The 15,719-nt window shown below is 47.2% G+C and overlaps 1 protein-coding gene across 2 annotated transcripts; it reads right to left on the bottom strand.

The window, feature by feature from the left end:
• Positions 1–1,906: 1,906 nt before the first annotated feature.
• SPMIP6 (sperm microtubule inner protein 6) lies at positions 1,907–15,266 on the bottom strand. 2 transcript variants are annotated; one of them, XM_057548869.1, is made up of 7 exons: positions 15,132–15,266; positions 7,583–7,727; positions 5,315–5,430; positions 4,245–4,320; positions 3,796–4,030; positions 2,478–2,564; positions 1,907–2,028 (listed from the first exon to the last, which is right to left on the bottom strand). In XM_057548869.1, the coding sequence occupies exons 1-7, from the start codon at positions 15,264–15,266 to the stop codon at positions 1,923–1,925; spliced, it is 900 nt and encodes a 299-aa protein (XP_057404852.1). In that variant the 3' UTR covers positions 1,907–1,922. The 2 variants fall into 2 exon arrangements, with proteins under 2 accessions (XP_057404852.1, XP_057404853.1); XM_057548870.1 differs by lacking the exon at positions 15,132–15,266 and having other exon boundaries at positions 5,315–5,427; positions 7,583–7,682.
• Between the last annotated feature and the right edge of the window lie 453 nt (positions 15,267–15,719).

Raw genomic sequence — 15,719 nt, 5'->3', positions numbered from 1 at the left:
CACGGAGTGGAGCCTAGTTCCATCAGCCGGGAGGCCTAAGCTGTCAGCTCCCACCGGACCAGACCAGCAGTGCCTGAGATCAGGGACTGAGAAGACCGGATTCTGCTCTGTATTTTGCAAAGTCTTCCCCCACCCACTCCCCTTGGTGGCAGCCCTTAGAAGTGCCCCTGCTGCGAGGAGGTGGGCGTGCCCCGCTATACAACTGCACCCAGGAGGAATGGGGTGCAAAAATACTGAAGATACTAGAGGCTCCAGAACACCCCACCGCTTGCTCCCTGAGGGACAGGGAAACAGGGCTTTTCTTTTTTTTTTTTTTTTTTTGGCTGCGTTGGGTCTTCGTTGCAGCACGTGGGCTTTCTCTAGTTGCAGGAGTGGGGGTTACTCTTCGCTGTGGTGCGCGGGCTTCTCATTGCGGTGGCTTCTCTTGTTGCGGAGCACAGGCTCTAGGCACGCGGGCTTCAGTAGTTGTGGCTCACCGGCTCTAGAGCGCAGGCTCAGTAGTTGTGGCACATGGGCTTAGTTGCTCCGCAGCATGTGGGATCTTCCTGGACCAGAGATTGAACTCATGTCCCCTGCATTGGCAGGCGGATTCTTAACCACTGCGCCACCAAGGAAGTCCCCCAGGGCTTTGTTTTTTAATTTTTTAATTTAATTTAATTTTTTTTATACAGCAGGTTCTTATTAGTCATCAATTTTATACACATCAGTGTATACATGTCAATCCAATTGCCCAATTCAGCACACCACCATCCCCACCCCTGCGGCTTTCCCCCCTTGGTGTCCATACGTTTGTTCTCTACATCTGTCTCAACTTCTGCCCTGCAAACCAGTTCATCTGTACCATTTTTCTAGGTTCCACATACATGAGTTAATATACAATATTTGTTTTTCTCTTTCTGGCTTACTTCACTCTGTATGACAGTCTCTAGATCCATCCACATCTCAACAAATGACTCAATTTCGTTCCTTTTTATGGCTGAGTAATATTCCATTGTATATATGTACCACAACTTCTTTATCCATTCGTCTGTCGATGGGCATTTAGGTTGCTTCCATGACCTGGCTCTTGTAAATAGTGCTGCAATGAACATTGGGGTGCATGTGTCTTTTTGAATTATGGTTTTCTCTGGGTATATGCCCAGTAGTGGGATTGCTGGATCATATGATAGTTCTATTTTTAGTTTTTTAAGGAACCTCCATACTGTTCTCCATAGTGGCTATATCAATTTACATTCCTACCAACAGTGCAGGAGAGTTCCCTTTTCTCCACCCCCTCTCCAGCATTTGTTGTTTGTAGATTTTCTGATGATGCAGGGCTTTGTTTTGTAATTTGAAATTTCTTGATCATGAAACCCTCCAAAATTGTTTTGGACCTCTTGGACTTGGGTGGGGGAGGGCAGCAAGAGTATCTGAACATAGACTTTGGGATCACTGTGATGGAGACTCTGGGAACAGAGATAAAGAGCTTTGAGTATAGGGACATGGCTCTGACTGTAGGATGGGCAATTCTGGGTCCACTGAGATATGGGGGTGAAGGGACATCTAGGTTTGGGGGATATTGGGGAAATGGCAGCTGTGGGGTCCTCCTAGGATGGGAGGTAGATGGGCCCTCCTGCATGGCTAGGTGGGCCCATTAGTTTGGGCTCTGGGATGGAAAGGAGGAGGTCATGCCCCTCATAGGGCTATTGCCATGCGTCAGGAAGGCACTCAGGGCCACCCAAGGGAAGTACTGAGATGATGGAGTGGGGAGGGCTCAGGGCAAGATGACTTTGAGAAACTGTATCTCAGTTGAGGGGGCTTGGCAGAGGCCTGAGTGACTGGCTCCTCATTGCCAGATCCTGCTGGGTAAGGACACGAGAGGCAGCCTTTAGGATGAAGAATTTATTCATTGTTCAGCCCCCTTGGCCCGGCCAGCCCGGGCTCTACCGGCAGTGGTAGTCAGGATAGGTCTCAGACACAAACTCAGGGTGGACGACATAGTTGTTTCTCTGGGGGCCACCGGTCTTCTTGAAGTGACTTGTGTCCCATCTGTGGGGAGAGATGGGTCAGCCCTTTTGGACCCTCATACGTCTGACTCCAATTCTCAATGCTAATCTTATCCCAACATTTTGCCCCGAATAATGGCCCTAGGCTCCAACACTGACCTCTTGACCTCAGGGTCTACTGTTAAATTTTTGATTCCCAATACCCGCTCCCTAACACTGACTTTTTAATCTTTAATTCAAGCCTTGAACCTAACGCCCTGATCTCTTGACTCTAAGCCCCACTGCTAACCTGTAAACCCTCAATGCCATCTCCATGCCCTCTCATTTAGTTGCCAGCTTTGACTTCCCCATGGCACCATCGCCCCCTGGTGTCATCTTCCAGTCGGTGCATCACAGAGGTCAGTTATCCCAACTAGTCCCTGGGTCCCCCGCCATGCCAAGGTTACAGCTTCTGTGTGGGTGCGCATTTGCATGTGTGTGCGCCAGATTTACCTGAGGTTCGGACAAGGGTAGTATGACGGCGGGGGAGTTATAACAGCACATTGCATTCCCGGCCGGTGCTTGCAGGGCGATACAGTCCTGGAGAAGGAAGCGGTGGGCAGGAAGGGGTCGGATCTTTTGACTTCCCTCTACGCCCCAACCCAGACCAAGACTCTGAGCCGCACTTCAGGTGTCAGTCCTACGGCTCGGAGATCCTCCCTTCCGGCCTCCTGTCCCTTCAAGACCTCGAAACGTCGCCTCTGGGAAGACACCTGAAGTCCCTCTCCCCCTAAGGCCTCGTTTCTGCCGCCCAGGCTGGGCCGCGGAGAACGCTGTACTCTGGGGAGGGTTGAGGTACAGTCACTGAGGACCTGGGAGCCCTCGGATCCTCAACATGGGACAGCGATTACTCCAGCTTATCGACGAGGCGACGTTTCTCAGGCTTAGGCACTTTCTCGCTCCTCCACGCCCTTGTGAGGGATAAGACCCAGTTTCTCACAATGAATCAGTCTCTCTCAGCCTGGGGAGGGACGGGGTATCACCACGGGGTTAGGGACAAGGTTCAGGATCTCCCTCCCCCTTTCACAGCTCTCTAGACAGACGCGGACACTGGAGTTCTCCCAGGCTCAGCCAGCCTTGTCTAACACCAAGTACAGGGAAAAGGCCGCGTTGCAGTCTGGGCTTCTGCTGAGCGCCTGAGCTTCAGTTTCCTCCACAATAACACGCGAGGCTGTCTACATCCAGAGGTGGTGCGGGGCTCCGAGGAGGCCAGGGCCCTTCTGGTAATGCGGTCACCATTTCCTTGCCTTCTCAGAACCCACCGATGACCCTGCCCATTACCAACGGTGACCCGAGGCCCAGGAATAGGGGACACTGTTCTGAGGACACATGGCACTCCGCAAGCTAGAACCTGCGTCTCCAGGGCCCGGTGACCAGGTAGGGGGCGGGGCCGGCGGGTGTGGGAAGGGGGAGCAAACTGGTGTGCGGAGTTTGTTCCTCAAAGAAACACTCGGGCAGAGCCTCCAGAAGACGTACAGGAGCCAGGTTGACCTTGAGCCCAGTTCAGGAGGGATAGGATCAGGAACTCGGGTATCTCCGTGCAGGTTCACCCGCCTCAGCAGTACGTTCAGGCCGTGAGGCCCGAGGGCGGGACAGGGAGGCGCCAGTAAGCGGACCGCGCGGGCTGGAGGCGGGGTGGGGTCTGTCACAGAGACAGGTCAGAGCAAGAAGTGGTTCGGGATGGAGTGTCCGCAGCTGGGGTAGGGGGGACTCTGGGGGCGGGGCTTGCTTGGGGGCGGGGCCCGGCTACTGCGCGCTCGGTCCTGCGAACCTTGCAGTCGGCCGCTCTGTGCGCAAAAGCCGCAGGCGACGTTCGGTGCAGGGTGGCCCGGCGACGCAGTAGTCCATGCCGCGCAGACAGTAGTGGCGGCCCGAGCAACCGCTTTCATAATCCTGGAAGGGCAGGCGGCCCGGCAGCGGGTCCACACACCCGCAGCGGGGCGTGATCTGCGGCAGCGGCTGCTTCCGTGACAGTGAGTTCAGCATGTTCACCACTACCTCGCGCTCTGCGCCCACGGGCCCCAAGCCCGGGAGACCCAGACACAGAGTCACAGGAATGGGAAAAGACAAGGTCAGAGACAGGACGAGATGGAGACACAAACAGATAGAGACAGGGTTACAGCCTCTCCAGGGCCCTCGGCCTCCGCCCCGTACCTCGGGTCTCCATCCCTCCGTCCTTCTGGCCTACCCATTTCCCTCCACTGTCCCACCATCCGTTACCGTAGGCGTTGAGTCGCTCCGGCTTAGGAGGGTGCACCAAGGGCATTCCTCGAACTACTGTCTCCATCCCGGCCTCCTGGAAGTGGCACACACGCTGCCTCAAGCTCTGACCCGGAAGAGTTCCTCCTTTGGGGGTTCTCCCAGAACACCCAGACTAGTCCCAGGCCGCGCCTTCTCCCGCCCTCCAGAAGCACCCCTACTCTCCCACGTTCTGAGTGTTTGGGGTTGTCGCTGGGCAACGCGGTTTACTCCGCCTCCCAGGTGGTGGGGGTGGGGGAAGTGGAGCTGTAGGTGGACCAGGTCTGGACCTGCACCTCTGACATCCCTGTCTCACCGTTTGCCTCTGATTTTACCCTTCTTTGTCTAGCCGACTCTGTGTAGCTGTGTCTCCGTGTCTCTCTAATAGGGATTTTTCAATATTGCAGTGTTGCCTGCCCATCAGAATCACTTGGGGAACTTATGAAAAATTCTGATTCTGATTCTTGAGGAAGTTCTGATTCAGAAGGGTTTGGTCAACCTGAGGTCAACCATCAACCTACAGTTAAGAGCCCCTACTCTTGCCTGGTATCCTTACATCTTCCCTCTTTCTTCATGCCTGGGGCTGTGGCTGGACTCTTTCCTATCTCTTTGGAAGACTCTCCTGTATCTATCTGCTCTGCCTCTGGATGGCCTTGTTCTCCCTCCTTTGCCCTTGCTCACATCACAAAGGAGGGGAGAGAGGAGCGGGTAGACTCAGCCTATCAATGACTTCTTGACCAGACCATGTGGGAAGGTGCCAGGTGGCAAGCTTCAGGAAGGTAGCACCTCAAAGAGTGCACACCAGCCATGTCTCCACAGAGCCTAGCCAGAGATTGGGACCCAGAGGCCCAGCACAGCTTCACTCCTGAGCTCCCTTGTTTCCTAGAAGATATAAACCCTAGTCTCACAAATGGGAAAAGGCCTTGGAGCATTGTTGGTGGGAAAAGGATGAGAAACTAATGGTGAAATATCAGACACTGTGGTTTGGGAGGCAGATGGGGGGTGGGGGGTGGTCCCAGGCCCCAGGCATCTTTGCTGGGCACAGTAGATACCTTAGGCAGCCGGGGAAGGTATGAGGCACGTTTGTTCCAGCCCGTACAGTTGTAAGGTCCCATCTTCCATGTATTATACCGGTTACCGCACAGGCGCTTTGGGTTGCATTTGTCTGCTTGGTCATAAGGGTGGAAACATAAGACAGTATTACTCCTTTTTCTGTCCCAGGATCTGGGACCCCTTAGATGTTTTTCCTCGGATCCCCAGCACAAAGCTGGACTCTCACTGATCTCCCTTAGGCCAGAAAAGCCCAGCCTGGCCCCATACTTGTCTTAGACACTGAGATGCAGCCTATATCCCACCTAAGACAAGCTTCTGAGGGGAGCCTGGGTCCTCTGAGCTGATCACTTTTCATCCTGGCACCACCCTCTCTGAATCAGCCAACCTGGAAACCCTGGAAATGGGCCTCCTCCCAAATCCTCCCTCTCATCTTCCACATCCAGGCTCAAAGTTTGCTTATTCTGCCTCCTTAAAATCACTTGACTCTATTCTTTCTTCCAGTCCCCCATGATATCACTCCTGTATCTCTGCAGTGCCTAAACCAGGAGACAATAATGTCATGGTTAATAGGATGGACTCTGTAGACCGACTCCTGTGGTTCAAATTTCAGCTCTGCCAGATATTAACTGTGTGTGACCTTGATCTAGTTAATTAATTTCACCTTGTCTCTGTTTCCTTAATTTTAAAATGGGGGTAATAATACTATCTACCCCATAGGGTCATTGTGAGATTTAAATAAGTTATTATATGTAAAACATTTAGAACAATGCCTGGCACAGAGAAAACTATCATCATCATCATTATTATTATTGTGATTATTATTGTTATTAGCCTACTGGTCTTCCTGCCTCATTCTGAAATCCTACAATCCGATCTCTACATAGAAACTATGGCACTTATGATAAATGAAAATCTGACCAAGACAGTTCTCTACTTAAAACCCTCCGAAGCCCCACCCATCCAGTCACCTAAGTGTCCTGTAAGTTCCTCTCTGATCCACCACGCTAACAGTGTGAAAGAATACACGTGAGAGATTAGGAAAGGAGTTCTAGGAGCCCTAGAGGAAGAGCAGGTGCGTGTATGTGTGGGGCAGTGTGTTGGGACTTGGAGTTCTAGGTTGGTGGGTTGGACATACTGAGTTTGAAGTGTTTGGGGCCATTCAGGTAAATTTGCTCATAATCAGATAAAGGAAAGTGGAATCCTGGTAAGAGGACAAGGCTAGAAATAAAGACTTAGAGCTGTCAGTAATTAAAGATGTGGGTTAGATTAAACGGTCTCAGGAGAGGAATAAGGAGAGAGGAGGGCTCCGATCAGCATCCCGAGGAACCCCATGTTTCCAGAATGATTAGACAAGAGACCCAGGAATTTGAGGCATCAGAGAAGCTGAGGAAGGAAGGAGTTTCACAGAATAGAGAGTGGTCAGAGTGAAATGCATAGGGTAGGTCTCATGAGGAAAAAACTGAAGAGTCCCATGGATGAGGTAATTAGAACCATACAAGATCAGTTTTAATAAACATTAAACATGAGTGTAGGAGATGCAGACTCCCAATTTCAATTGAAGATTAATCATCAATTCATTCAACAAATACTTATGAAGCCTGCTGCTATTCTAGATGGAGGGGGCACAGCTCTAAATAAAACAAGACTCTCTGTTCTTTTGGAATGTACAGGGAAACATAATAAACACCTAACCAAATGAGAAAGATAATTTCTCATAAGGCATAAGGAGTGAGGAAGTAGAGACATAGACTCTATTTCCAAGAATCTTGGCTGTGAAGGGGAGGAGCAAGAGAGAATTTTTAGACAGGAGGAAATTAGAAAAGACTTCCCGGTTGAGGGGAGAGAGATGTGATGAGGCAGAGGGTTGCAGGAGAGAAGGGAACCTGATGGAACAGGGTCACTAAGAAGATGGGAGGAGATAGCACCGGAATACACATGGAGGAATTTGTTTGGAGGAGGTTAATGCTCCCTCCCTCTCTCTAGGGATAAGGCCCAGGCCTCTTCCAATTCTTTGGCATAGACTGGGAGCTCCCAAAAGGCAGAGCCTGGATCTCCTCCTCCAGGGTCAGGGGTCAGGATCAGGGTCAGGCCAGGTGGTTGGGAATCAAGCTGGAATGGGGGTAATTAGAGAAGAAGCCCTGGTCGAGGATGGGGATAAGGTTTGTATAGGATCAGGGTGGAGGTCAGGAGTCAAGTTGGGTTCAGGGGTAGGGTCTTTGTTGGGGTCACTGAATGGGGTCTCAGTTGGGTGATGGATGAGGCCCTACCTTCCTCTTGAGAGAGCCAGTATTTCTCAGGCAAGTAGGGGTGACCTGGTATGGAACTCTTATAGCTGTAGTCCTGCACAGCACACTTGACCATCTTCTGCAGGGCTTCAGGATCCACGTGGCGCTGCACAGTCTGAGTCAGGCCCTGGCAAGGAGAGAGGGGAGGAGATGGCTAGGTGCATGGAGACCCCAGCCTTGGTATCCTGCTGGACCTAGATTTAGCCCCTATTGAGGTCAGCCCAGGTGGGTCTCCCAACCCTCTCCCTATGCCAGAGGGATCCCCAGGCCAGCCTTGGTTCCCTCTGCATAGTTCTTTTGCTTGAATCACCCTTTTCTTCTTTTTCTTCCATCCAAGTCTCGGACTTGGAACCCAACATTTTCCCTCAGTCAGAGTGGTTTTCTGATGTTCTTCTCATTTCTGTCCTTTCCTTGACTGGGACCTATAAGGGCAGAGCTGGGTGTTCCTGTCCTCTTTCTTCCAGACTGTGTGCTGCCTGGGAGCAGGGCCTGGGTCTTCCCCAACAGAGCAACAGGCCCGTGGAACAACCTGGAGCCTCAGGAAAGGCTGGCTGCCCTGGGAGCTGGCTACCTTAGGCAGGTGTTTTGGACAGGAAGGGCTCTCTGTGAACCTGGCACCTTGAAGGAGATGAAGGATGGGGCCAGAGGGGAACCTACTTTAAAATCTAATTCTCTGGCTCCAACCTGACCCTAATTCTGCTGTGGCTCTCATCTTGACACCAATATTACCCTTGACCCTGACACTTACGTTGTGCTGGTCCTCATCCTATCCTGATTTTTTTCCTGATCTTGGTTCAGGCTCTGGGCCCCTCTGCTTCTTGGGGTTCCCCTCATCTTATCCCAATACCCCTTGTTTGGCTGGATCTGTAGAATCCCAGATCAAGGGCCCCCTTGTCCTCAGCCAAAGGCAGATTGCCAAGTTAGTTGTGGACCCATGTTTCTGTAGGCAGCTGGGATGAAAAGGAAGCTGGGTTACAGGGGTGGGACACCGAGCAAAGTCAGACACCAGAAAGGACTTTCTCATCATAGTGGGCAGCAAGGTGCTGGGATGACGCCATTGCACCGCATTTCACCCTTATGATCTGAAGAGCAGAGGCTTCTCTTGGCCTGGGATGAGACCTTGCTGCTCCTACTCCCCTGAAAACCCCCCCTCAGCTGAGGGGCTTCTTGGATCCTCCGTGCCCAGCTGAGGTTTTGTTCTGTGGGCAGATCCTACACAGTCATACTCCATATGGGTGGAGAGGCCCCATGACTTAGCACTCCCCTGAGTTTTACATACACACAAACACATGCATGTCCAGACATACACATAGATCTGTGCACCCAGATACACTGACAGATGTACAGATGTACATCTATACATACACACTCAGACACGCTCACACACACACACACACACACAAATAATCATTTAGAAGAACTCACAGACTCTTCATTGTTTCCATTCGAGGCTTTCCTCAGATGTCTGTGATCTTTGATTATCTGCTCATGTTTATGAGCAGGAGACTAAAAAGGCTCATTGGAGGCTTTGAGCTGTGGGTGGGCATCATTGTAGGATGCTCTGGCTAGACTACTTGTTGCAAACTCTGTCAGTATCTGTAGGTCTTTTCTCTTGGGCTGATCAGATCCCTCAGAAGAGACTCTTTCAGTGACCTACCTGCCATTGTTCTGAGAACCTAGTGGAGAAGAGGGCTGCTGGGGGTTTAGCATTCAGCATATGGAGGTTCATCTGTTTTCAGTACGGTACCCTGACCTTAGCTGGGCCTGGAATCCCCAGTCCTGAGATCCTTGCCAAAAAATAAGCCTTCTGACTTTTTCAGAGATGGGCGAGCAGTCATCCTATGGCATGGAATAGAAGAGGGGGTTTAATTGCTTCTTAGCTTTCAAATCATTGTTGTTTCAGCCTTGGTCCTGTCCCATCTTCTGTTCCAGAGAAACCTAGTATTACCAATTTCTGAGCCTTTTAAAAATTCTGCAGTTTTAAGTTGAATTATGTCTTGTGTTTCTCACTGCTGGCTTTGGATTCAGCTTTCTCAGATCTGCTATGTCAGTTACTACTTATGTATCACACTTTCCAGCTTCTGAAATTTTGTTGTCATTGTCCTTCTTTCTCACTATTCTTGCAAATTTATGTCTTAAATATGCATTTATTGTAGTTTTCGAGGGGTTTTTAGGAAGGAGTCAAAACGTGTTCAATTTTAACCCAGAGAATTATAGTTCTTTATATATTCTACATATTCCTTTGTCAGTTACATGTTGCAATTATCATCTCTCAGTTTGTGGCTTGTAACTTCATTTTCTTTTTGGTGTCTTTTGATGAACATAAGTTCTTAATTTTAACATAGTTGAATTTATTCATCTCTTATGTAGTGCTTTTGTGACTTAGGAAATCCATCCATAATCTAAGATAATGGAGATAATGTCATAATTTTTTCTAAAATTATAGAGTTTTACTTTCCATTTTTATGCCTTAATCTGTCAGGAATCTGTTTTGGGGTTTGGTGTGAATTAGGGGATCAATTTAATTTTTATCCACATGGATAACCAGTTGTCTCATTGAGTAATCTATCTTCTCCCACAGATTTGTAATGCCACCCCAAGCCTGATACATCTTTTCCCATAGCTTTACTTTCAGTCATCTCTGTTGCATATCGTTTCCATATATGTGGGGCTCCATTTCTGGTCTGTTTTATTCCATTAATCAATTTGTGTATCCCTACAGTAATATTATGCTTTATGAATTTCTATAGCTTGGTAATAAATATTAATATCTGACTGGGCAAGTCCCCTTCTTCTTCAGGTGTGTTTTAGCTAGTTCCTGGGCCTTCGCTCTTCTCTATAAATTTTAGAAAGAGCTTGTCAAATTCTTCAAAAACTCCTGTTGAGATTTTAATCAGAATTGCATGGAATCTTTATGTTAGTGACTCTTCCTATTCATGAGCATGTTATGCCTCTTCATTTAAGTATTTTTTTTGAAGTATTCAAAGTTTTATAATATTATCCGTACAGTTTTGCACACGTTGTTAGATTTATTTCTACTTACTCTCACTCTTTGTTGCTAAAATGATATATATATTTTAAGATTATGCTTCCTAAATATGCTTTTTCTCTTAAATTCATCCAACTTTCTAAATTCTCTTATTCTAATAATTTGTAGATTCTATAAACACAACTGTATCATCTGTGAATAATGACAGTTCTTGTAAAAATTCCTTTCCTAGCCTTGTACCTTACATGATATTGTTTTCCAATATACAATTTACATGATATTGTTTTCCAATATTTTGGTTCTTTCTTTAAATTTTACAAGTTAAAACTTATTATATTTATTTTCTATGGACAATGTTTGTTTAAATTTATCTCATGTTTACCAGTTTCTTAGCTCACTAGTCCTTCTTGCATCTCAGACCTTCCTTTTGTTATCATTTTCCTTCTCCCCAAAGTGTATCCTTTAGAAGTTCCTTTATTATGTCTTTTTTTTAAAATTTATTTAATTAATTTATTTTTATTTTTGGCTGTGTTGGGTCTTCGTTGCTGTGCGCGGGCTTTCTCTAGTTGAGGCGAGGGGGGGCTACTCTTCGTTGCAGCGCACCGGCTTCTCATTGCGGTGGCTTCTCTTGTAGCGGAGCACGGGCTCTAGGCGCGCGGACTTCAGCAGTTGCAGCACGTGGGCTCCGTAGTTGTGGCTCGCGGGCTCTAGAGCGCAGGCTCAGTAGTTGTGGCGCATGGGCTTAGCCGCTCTGCAACATGTGGGACCTTCCTGGACCAGGGCTCAAACCTGTGTCCCCTGCATTGGCAGGCGGGTTCTTAACCACTGTGCCACCAGCGAAGCCCCCTATTATAAGTCTTATTGTAGTAAATATTTTAGTTTTTGTTTGTCTGTAAGTGTTTTTATCTTTCTTTTGTTCTTGAAAGGAAGACACGTTGAAAATAATTTCTCTCTGCATGTTTTTAAGGTCATCTCTTAAGCTGGTATTGTGCAGTTTCACGTGTTACCTTAAGAATCCATGGATTCATTTCTCTTGTTAGGTGTTGAAAACCAAGAGCCTTTGTCTCTTCAGATAATGACTACTCTCCTTTCTGCTCTTTCCTTCTGGAACCCCAAGTAGTTGTGTGGGATCTTCTTTTTCTTTCATATTGCTTAATGTTTCTTCCATATTTTCTATAGCTCTCTGTCTCTCTGTGCTGCATTCTGGGAAATTTCTTTTGCTCTGCTTTTTTTTTTTTTTTTCCCCCACACTGCACAGCTTGTAGGACCTTAGTTCCCCAACCAGGGTTGGAACCCATGCCCCCCTGCATTGAAAGCATGGGGTCTTAACCACTGAACCACCAGGGAAGTCCCCCTGCTCTGTTTTTCATTTCACTGATGTTCTTAAGCTGTGTCTAATTTGCTCCTTAATCCATCCATTGAGTTTTGGTTTTAACACAAATATCTTTTATTTCTAAAATTTCATTTCTTTAAAAAATCTGTCTATTCTTTTAAAAATATAATCTCTTGTTGCATCCTCATTTTGATGAGTTCACATTTTGCTCAGAAAAATTCATAATTATTTTGTGTTCTTTAACTATTATTTCCAATATCTGACATCCTTGGAGGTTTAAGTCTGCTGTTTGTTGTTTCTGTTGACTCTGTCATATGGTGGTTTGTTTCCTTATGTCTTTTATTGTGAGCTCAGAGTTGATTGACCGTACTCTAAGGATACCTGGAAACCTACATTGAGGATATTTTCCACCATAGAAGATGTACATTCATCGTGTGTGTGTGTGTGTGTGTGTGTGTGTGTGTGTGTGTGTGTGTGTGTTGGGGTAGCAGGGAGGAAGGGAGCCAGAGATCACTGGACTTTCTGGCTCAGTTTGGAATTTACAGGTTCAGTTGCTCCATCTTTCAGCTAGCTAAAGGCTTAAACTCCTGCTTGTAGTACTGATAGTGGTGTTTGTCCTCAGGGCAATCCTGTCTTCTTAGTATACTTACCACTCATCTCTACTGACAGTCCAAAACAAAATGAAAATTAATTTTTATGCAGGACCTAGTTGTTTGGAAGCAGGAGGGCCCTTCAGAGTTTCTAGACCACCATACTGCCAGAAGCGGAAGCCTTTTCCTTCATTATTAATCCCATTGCTATCTGACTGTCATTCCTCACCACTCACTGAAGCTGTTTAGCCAGGCAGCTAAGTGTTACTACATCCAAGAGATCCCTGTCTGTGCTGACAGCATTTGACACTGAGCTTTGTCTAATAATGCTGTCTTTGTTGGCTTCTCTATGATTTTCGTCCTATCACTGTCTCCTTTTATGGCTCTTCTTCCTTTACCTACTCCTGAAATATTGATATTCTCCAAAGTCCTATCCTTGGCCACTTTCTTACTCTTTTTTTGGCAATCTCTATGACTTCAGCTACCACCTATATGTTGATTTCAGAATTCATGTCTGTAGCCCAAACCTCTTTCCTTTGCTTCAGATAAGTATATCCAGCTACACAGCAGACATCTTTTCCTGGAAGTCCTTGAATATTTTTGTCCCCAGATGAACTCCAAATCTCTCTCTAATCTGCAATTCCAAATCTCAGTTGGTAGCACTGCCATTCCTCCAGTTTTCCAGAGTCCAAAACCCAAAAGTCCTCTTAATCTCTCCCCTCTTCTTTATATCGAGATGGTGACCAAGGTGTGTTATCTGCGTCCTAAGAATTCCCTCCTATTGAGTTTGGAAAAGCAGGCAGACACTCATATTTTGCTGGTGGGCATGTAGATTATTATAACCCTTATCACAGCAATTTGAAGTATATATCCAAAGTTTTTTAGAGTCACATATCCTTTCTCTCAACAATTTCTATCTATGAATTTATCTTAAGGGAATAGTTTATATATGCAAAGAATGTACAAGAATAATTATACTAGCAAAATTTTATAAATAATCTAAATTTCCGATAATATAAGATTCCTCAACCATATTTTGGTACATTCATAAAATAAAATACTATAGTCATTAAAATTACATTATAGAATATTTTTGACACAGGAAAATGTACTTGATGTATGGTTTTGTGAAAAAAGCAAGATTCAAAATATTAGTATACGACACCACCTTCATAAAAAAATATTTGCTTCCTGAAAGGGCATAAAATAATAAATTAACAGTAGTTATTTTGGGTAGTGAGAATTATAGGCCGTTTTCTTTGTGCTTCTCTGAGTGATCCCCACTTTCTGATTGAGCATATATTTATTTTGTAACTATAAAAATTATTTTAAAAAGACTCTCTATTCAACAGTAGGAGAGTACTATTGAGAGTATCAACGATAGTCTCCTATTCAAAAATACTCTCCTATTTTTCACTGCTACAGTCTCTCCTTATCTCCCACCTATATCCTCTTCCCTCATCCTTCACCACCTCACTGGGCTTCCTGCCCTCAACTCCAGCCCCTTCAATCTCCTGCCACAGTGGCCAGAGTGTGTCACTCACAATGCAAGCATGACACTCCCAGGCTCAAAAGTCTGGACCATTATGACCACACTTCTCAACACAACCTGAAGCCCTTCATGGTCTGCAGGCTTCTCTCTTACCATAGGGCTGGCCTCTCCCTCTGCTCCAGTTCTCAGTTCCTGGTGGGTCCCTGCCCCTGGGCTGCCCTTTCTCACATTTCTCTTCTGCTCGGAGCGTCCTTCTTCTGGATCTCTTAGCAGACCTGCCCTTCAAGTCCCGGGAGCGGCTTTCTGGCTGTTATACCAGCACAAGCCACTGCTGGTGCATGTTCCACACTGGGCAGTCCTACTTTGTTCACTTTTTGCCGAGAGATCCTCAAAGGCATGGCTTGGCCCTTCACTGTAACCACATTGTCCCTGACACATGTAAATACTCAGCAAAGTTTTGTTGGGTGGTACACACAGATAAACTCCCTTGGGCAGAGTCACAATTAGACTTACAGATCTTCTCTCCATTTTGTGAAAGCCGCACAGCCCCACTTGGCCATCTGTCTTCAAGTACAGACACAGGAGACTGTAATAAGCATGCATAAAAACATGCCTGTAGGCAGAGCCCACAGGCAGCCTCAGGGCCTTTGCACTTTCTGATCACTCTGCCTGGAACCCTATTCTTTCAGTTCTTCACATGGCTATTTCTCACTCACCTTTCCAGTCTCAGCTCAATGTCACCTTGAAAGAGAGAGACCTCTTTCATTACTTCTATTTAAGTAGCTCTCCCTGGTTACTATCCATTTCCAGTACCCCGTTTATGTCCTTTACAGAATTTGGGACAATTTACAAAACTCTTATTTATTTCTTGATTATCATCTATCTCTCCCCATCTCCTACCCTGGTGGAGTAGGAGGGTACCATGAGGGCAGGATCTCATATTACTTTATATATATCATGATAAATTCCATGTCTAAGCAAATGAATCACACACACACACACACACACAAAGCTACAAATAATTACAAACACATAATGACAACCACACACTGTCAGTGATCCAGACACCCACAGCCATACACTCTGGACTGCCCGCCGCCCAACCCCCGCCCCAGCTCGCCACTTACCGGAGTCACAAACCTGTTGGCTTCCCAGGCCCACAGAGGTGGGTCCTTATAGACCTCCTTGATGGAGGTAGGAGCCCTGTAGGAGTCACTGTAGGTGCTGATGGGGGTCTTGGTCTTATGGGAAAAGAGGAACATAGTGGGGTCTAGGGGATGCCGTGTTGGGCTCTACCTACCAGGGGCTCCTGCAAGACATCAGTGACCACCCCCCCCCTTTCCCAGACAGCTCTGCAGGTGCCCCAGCTGCTGCGACCCCCCTCCTGTGGAGGATCTCTCAGCTTCCCTCCCTCACAGCCTTCTTGCTGCTACCCCACCCTGATTCCCTCTCTAGGATGGGCACTGCCCATTATGATATCACCTGGCTCAGCCCATCCCTGGAGAGGTGAAGAGGTCTGATTTCCTCCCTACCCCAGTCTCTTCCTGCCTCAAGCCTCTCAAAAGAGCCCAATTTCCAAGAGTTCACAAGGTCCCTGGAGATCTTCTAGGCGAAGCTTCTCACTGTGATGAAGAGAAACAGAGATTCCGAGGGGTCAAGTGAGTCATCCAGGGCCATTGCAGCTGGTGGGTGGCAGGCCTAGCCTGGGAGCCCAC

Source organism: Balaenoptera acutorostrata, chromosome 6 (assembly GCF_949987535.1).
Source record: "Balaenoptera acutorostrata chromosome 6, mBalAcu1.1, whole genome shotgun sequence".
NCBI lineage: Eukaryota > Metazoa > Chordata > Mammalia > Artiodactyla > Balaenopteridae > Balaenoptera > Balaenoptera acutorostrata.
Note: the sequence above shows the minus strand (reverse complement) of the source record. Positions and strands in the feature narration are given on the sequence as shown.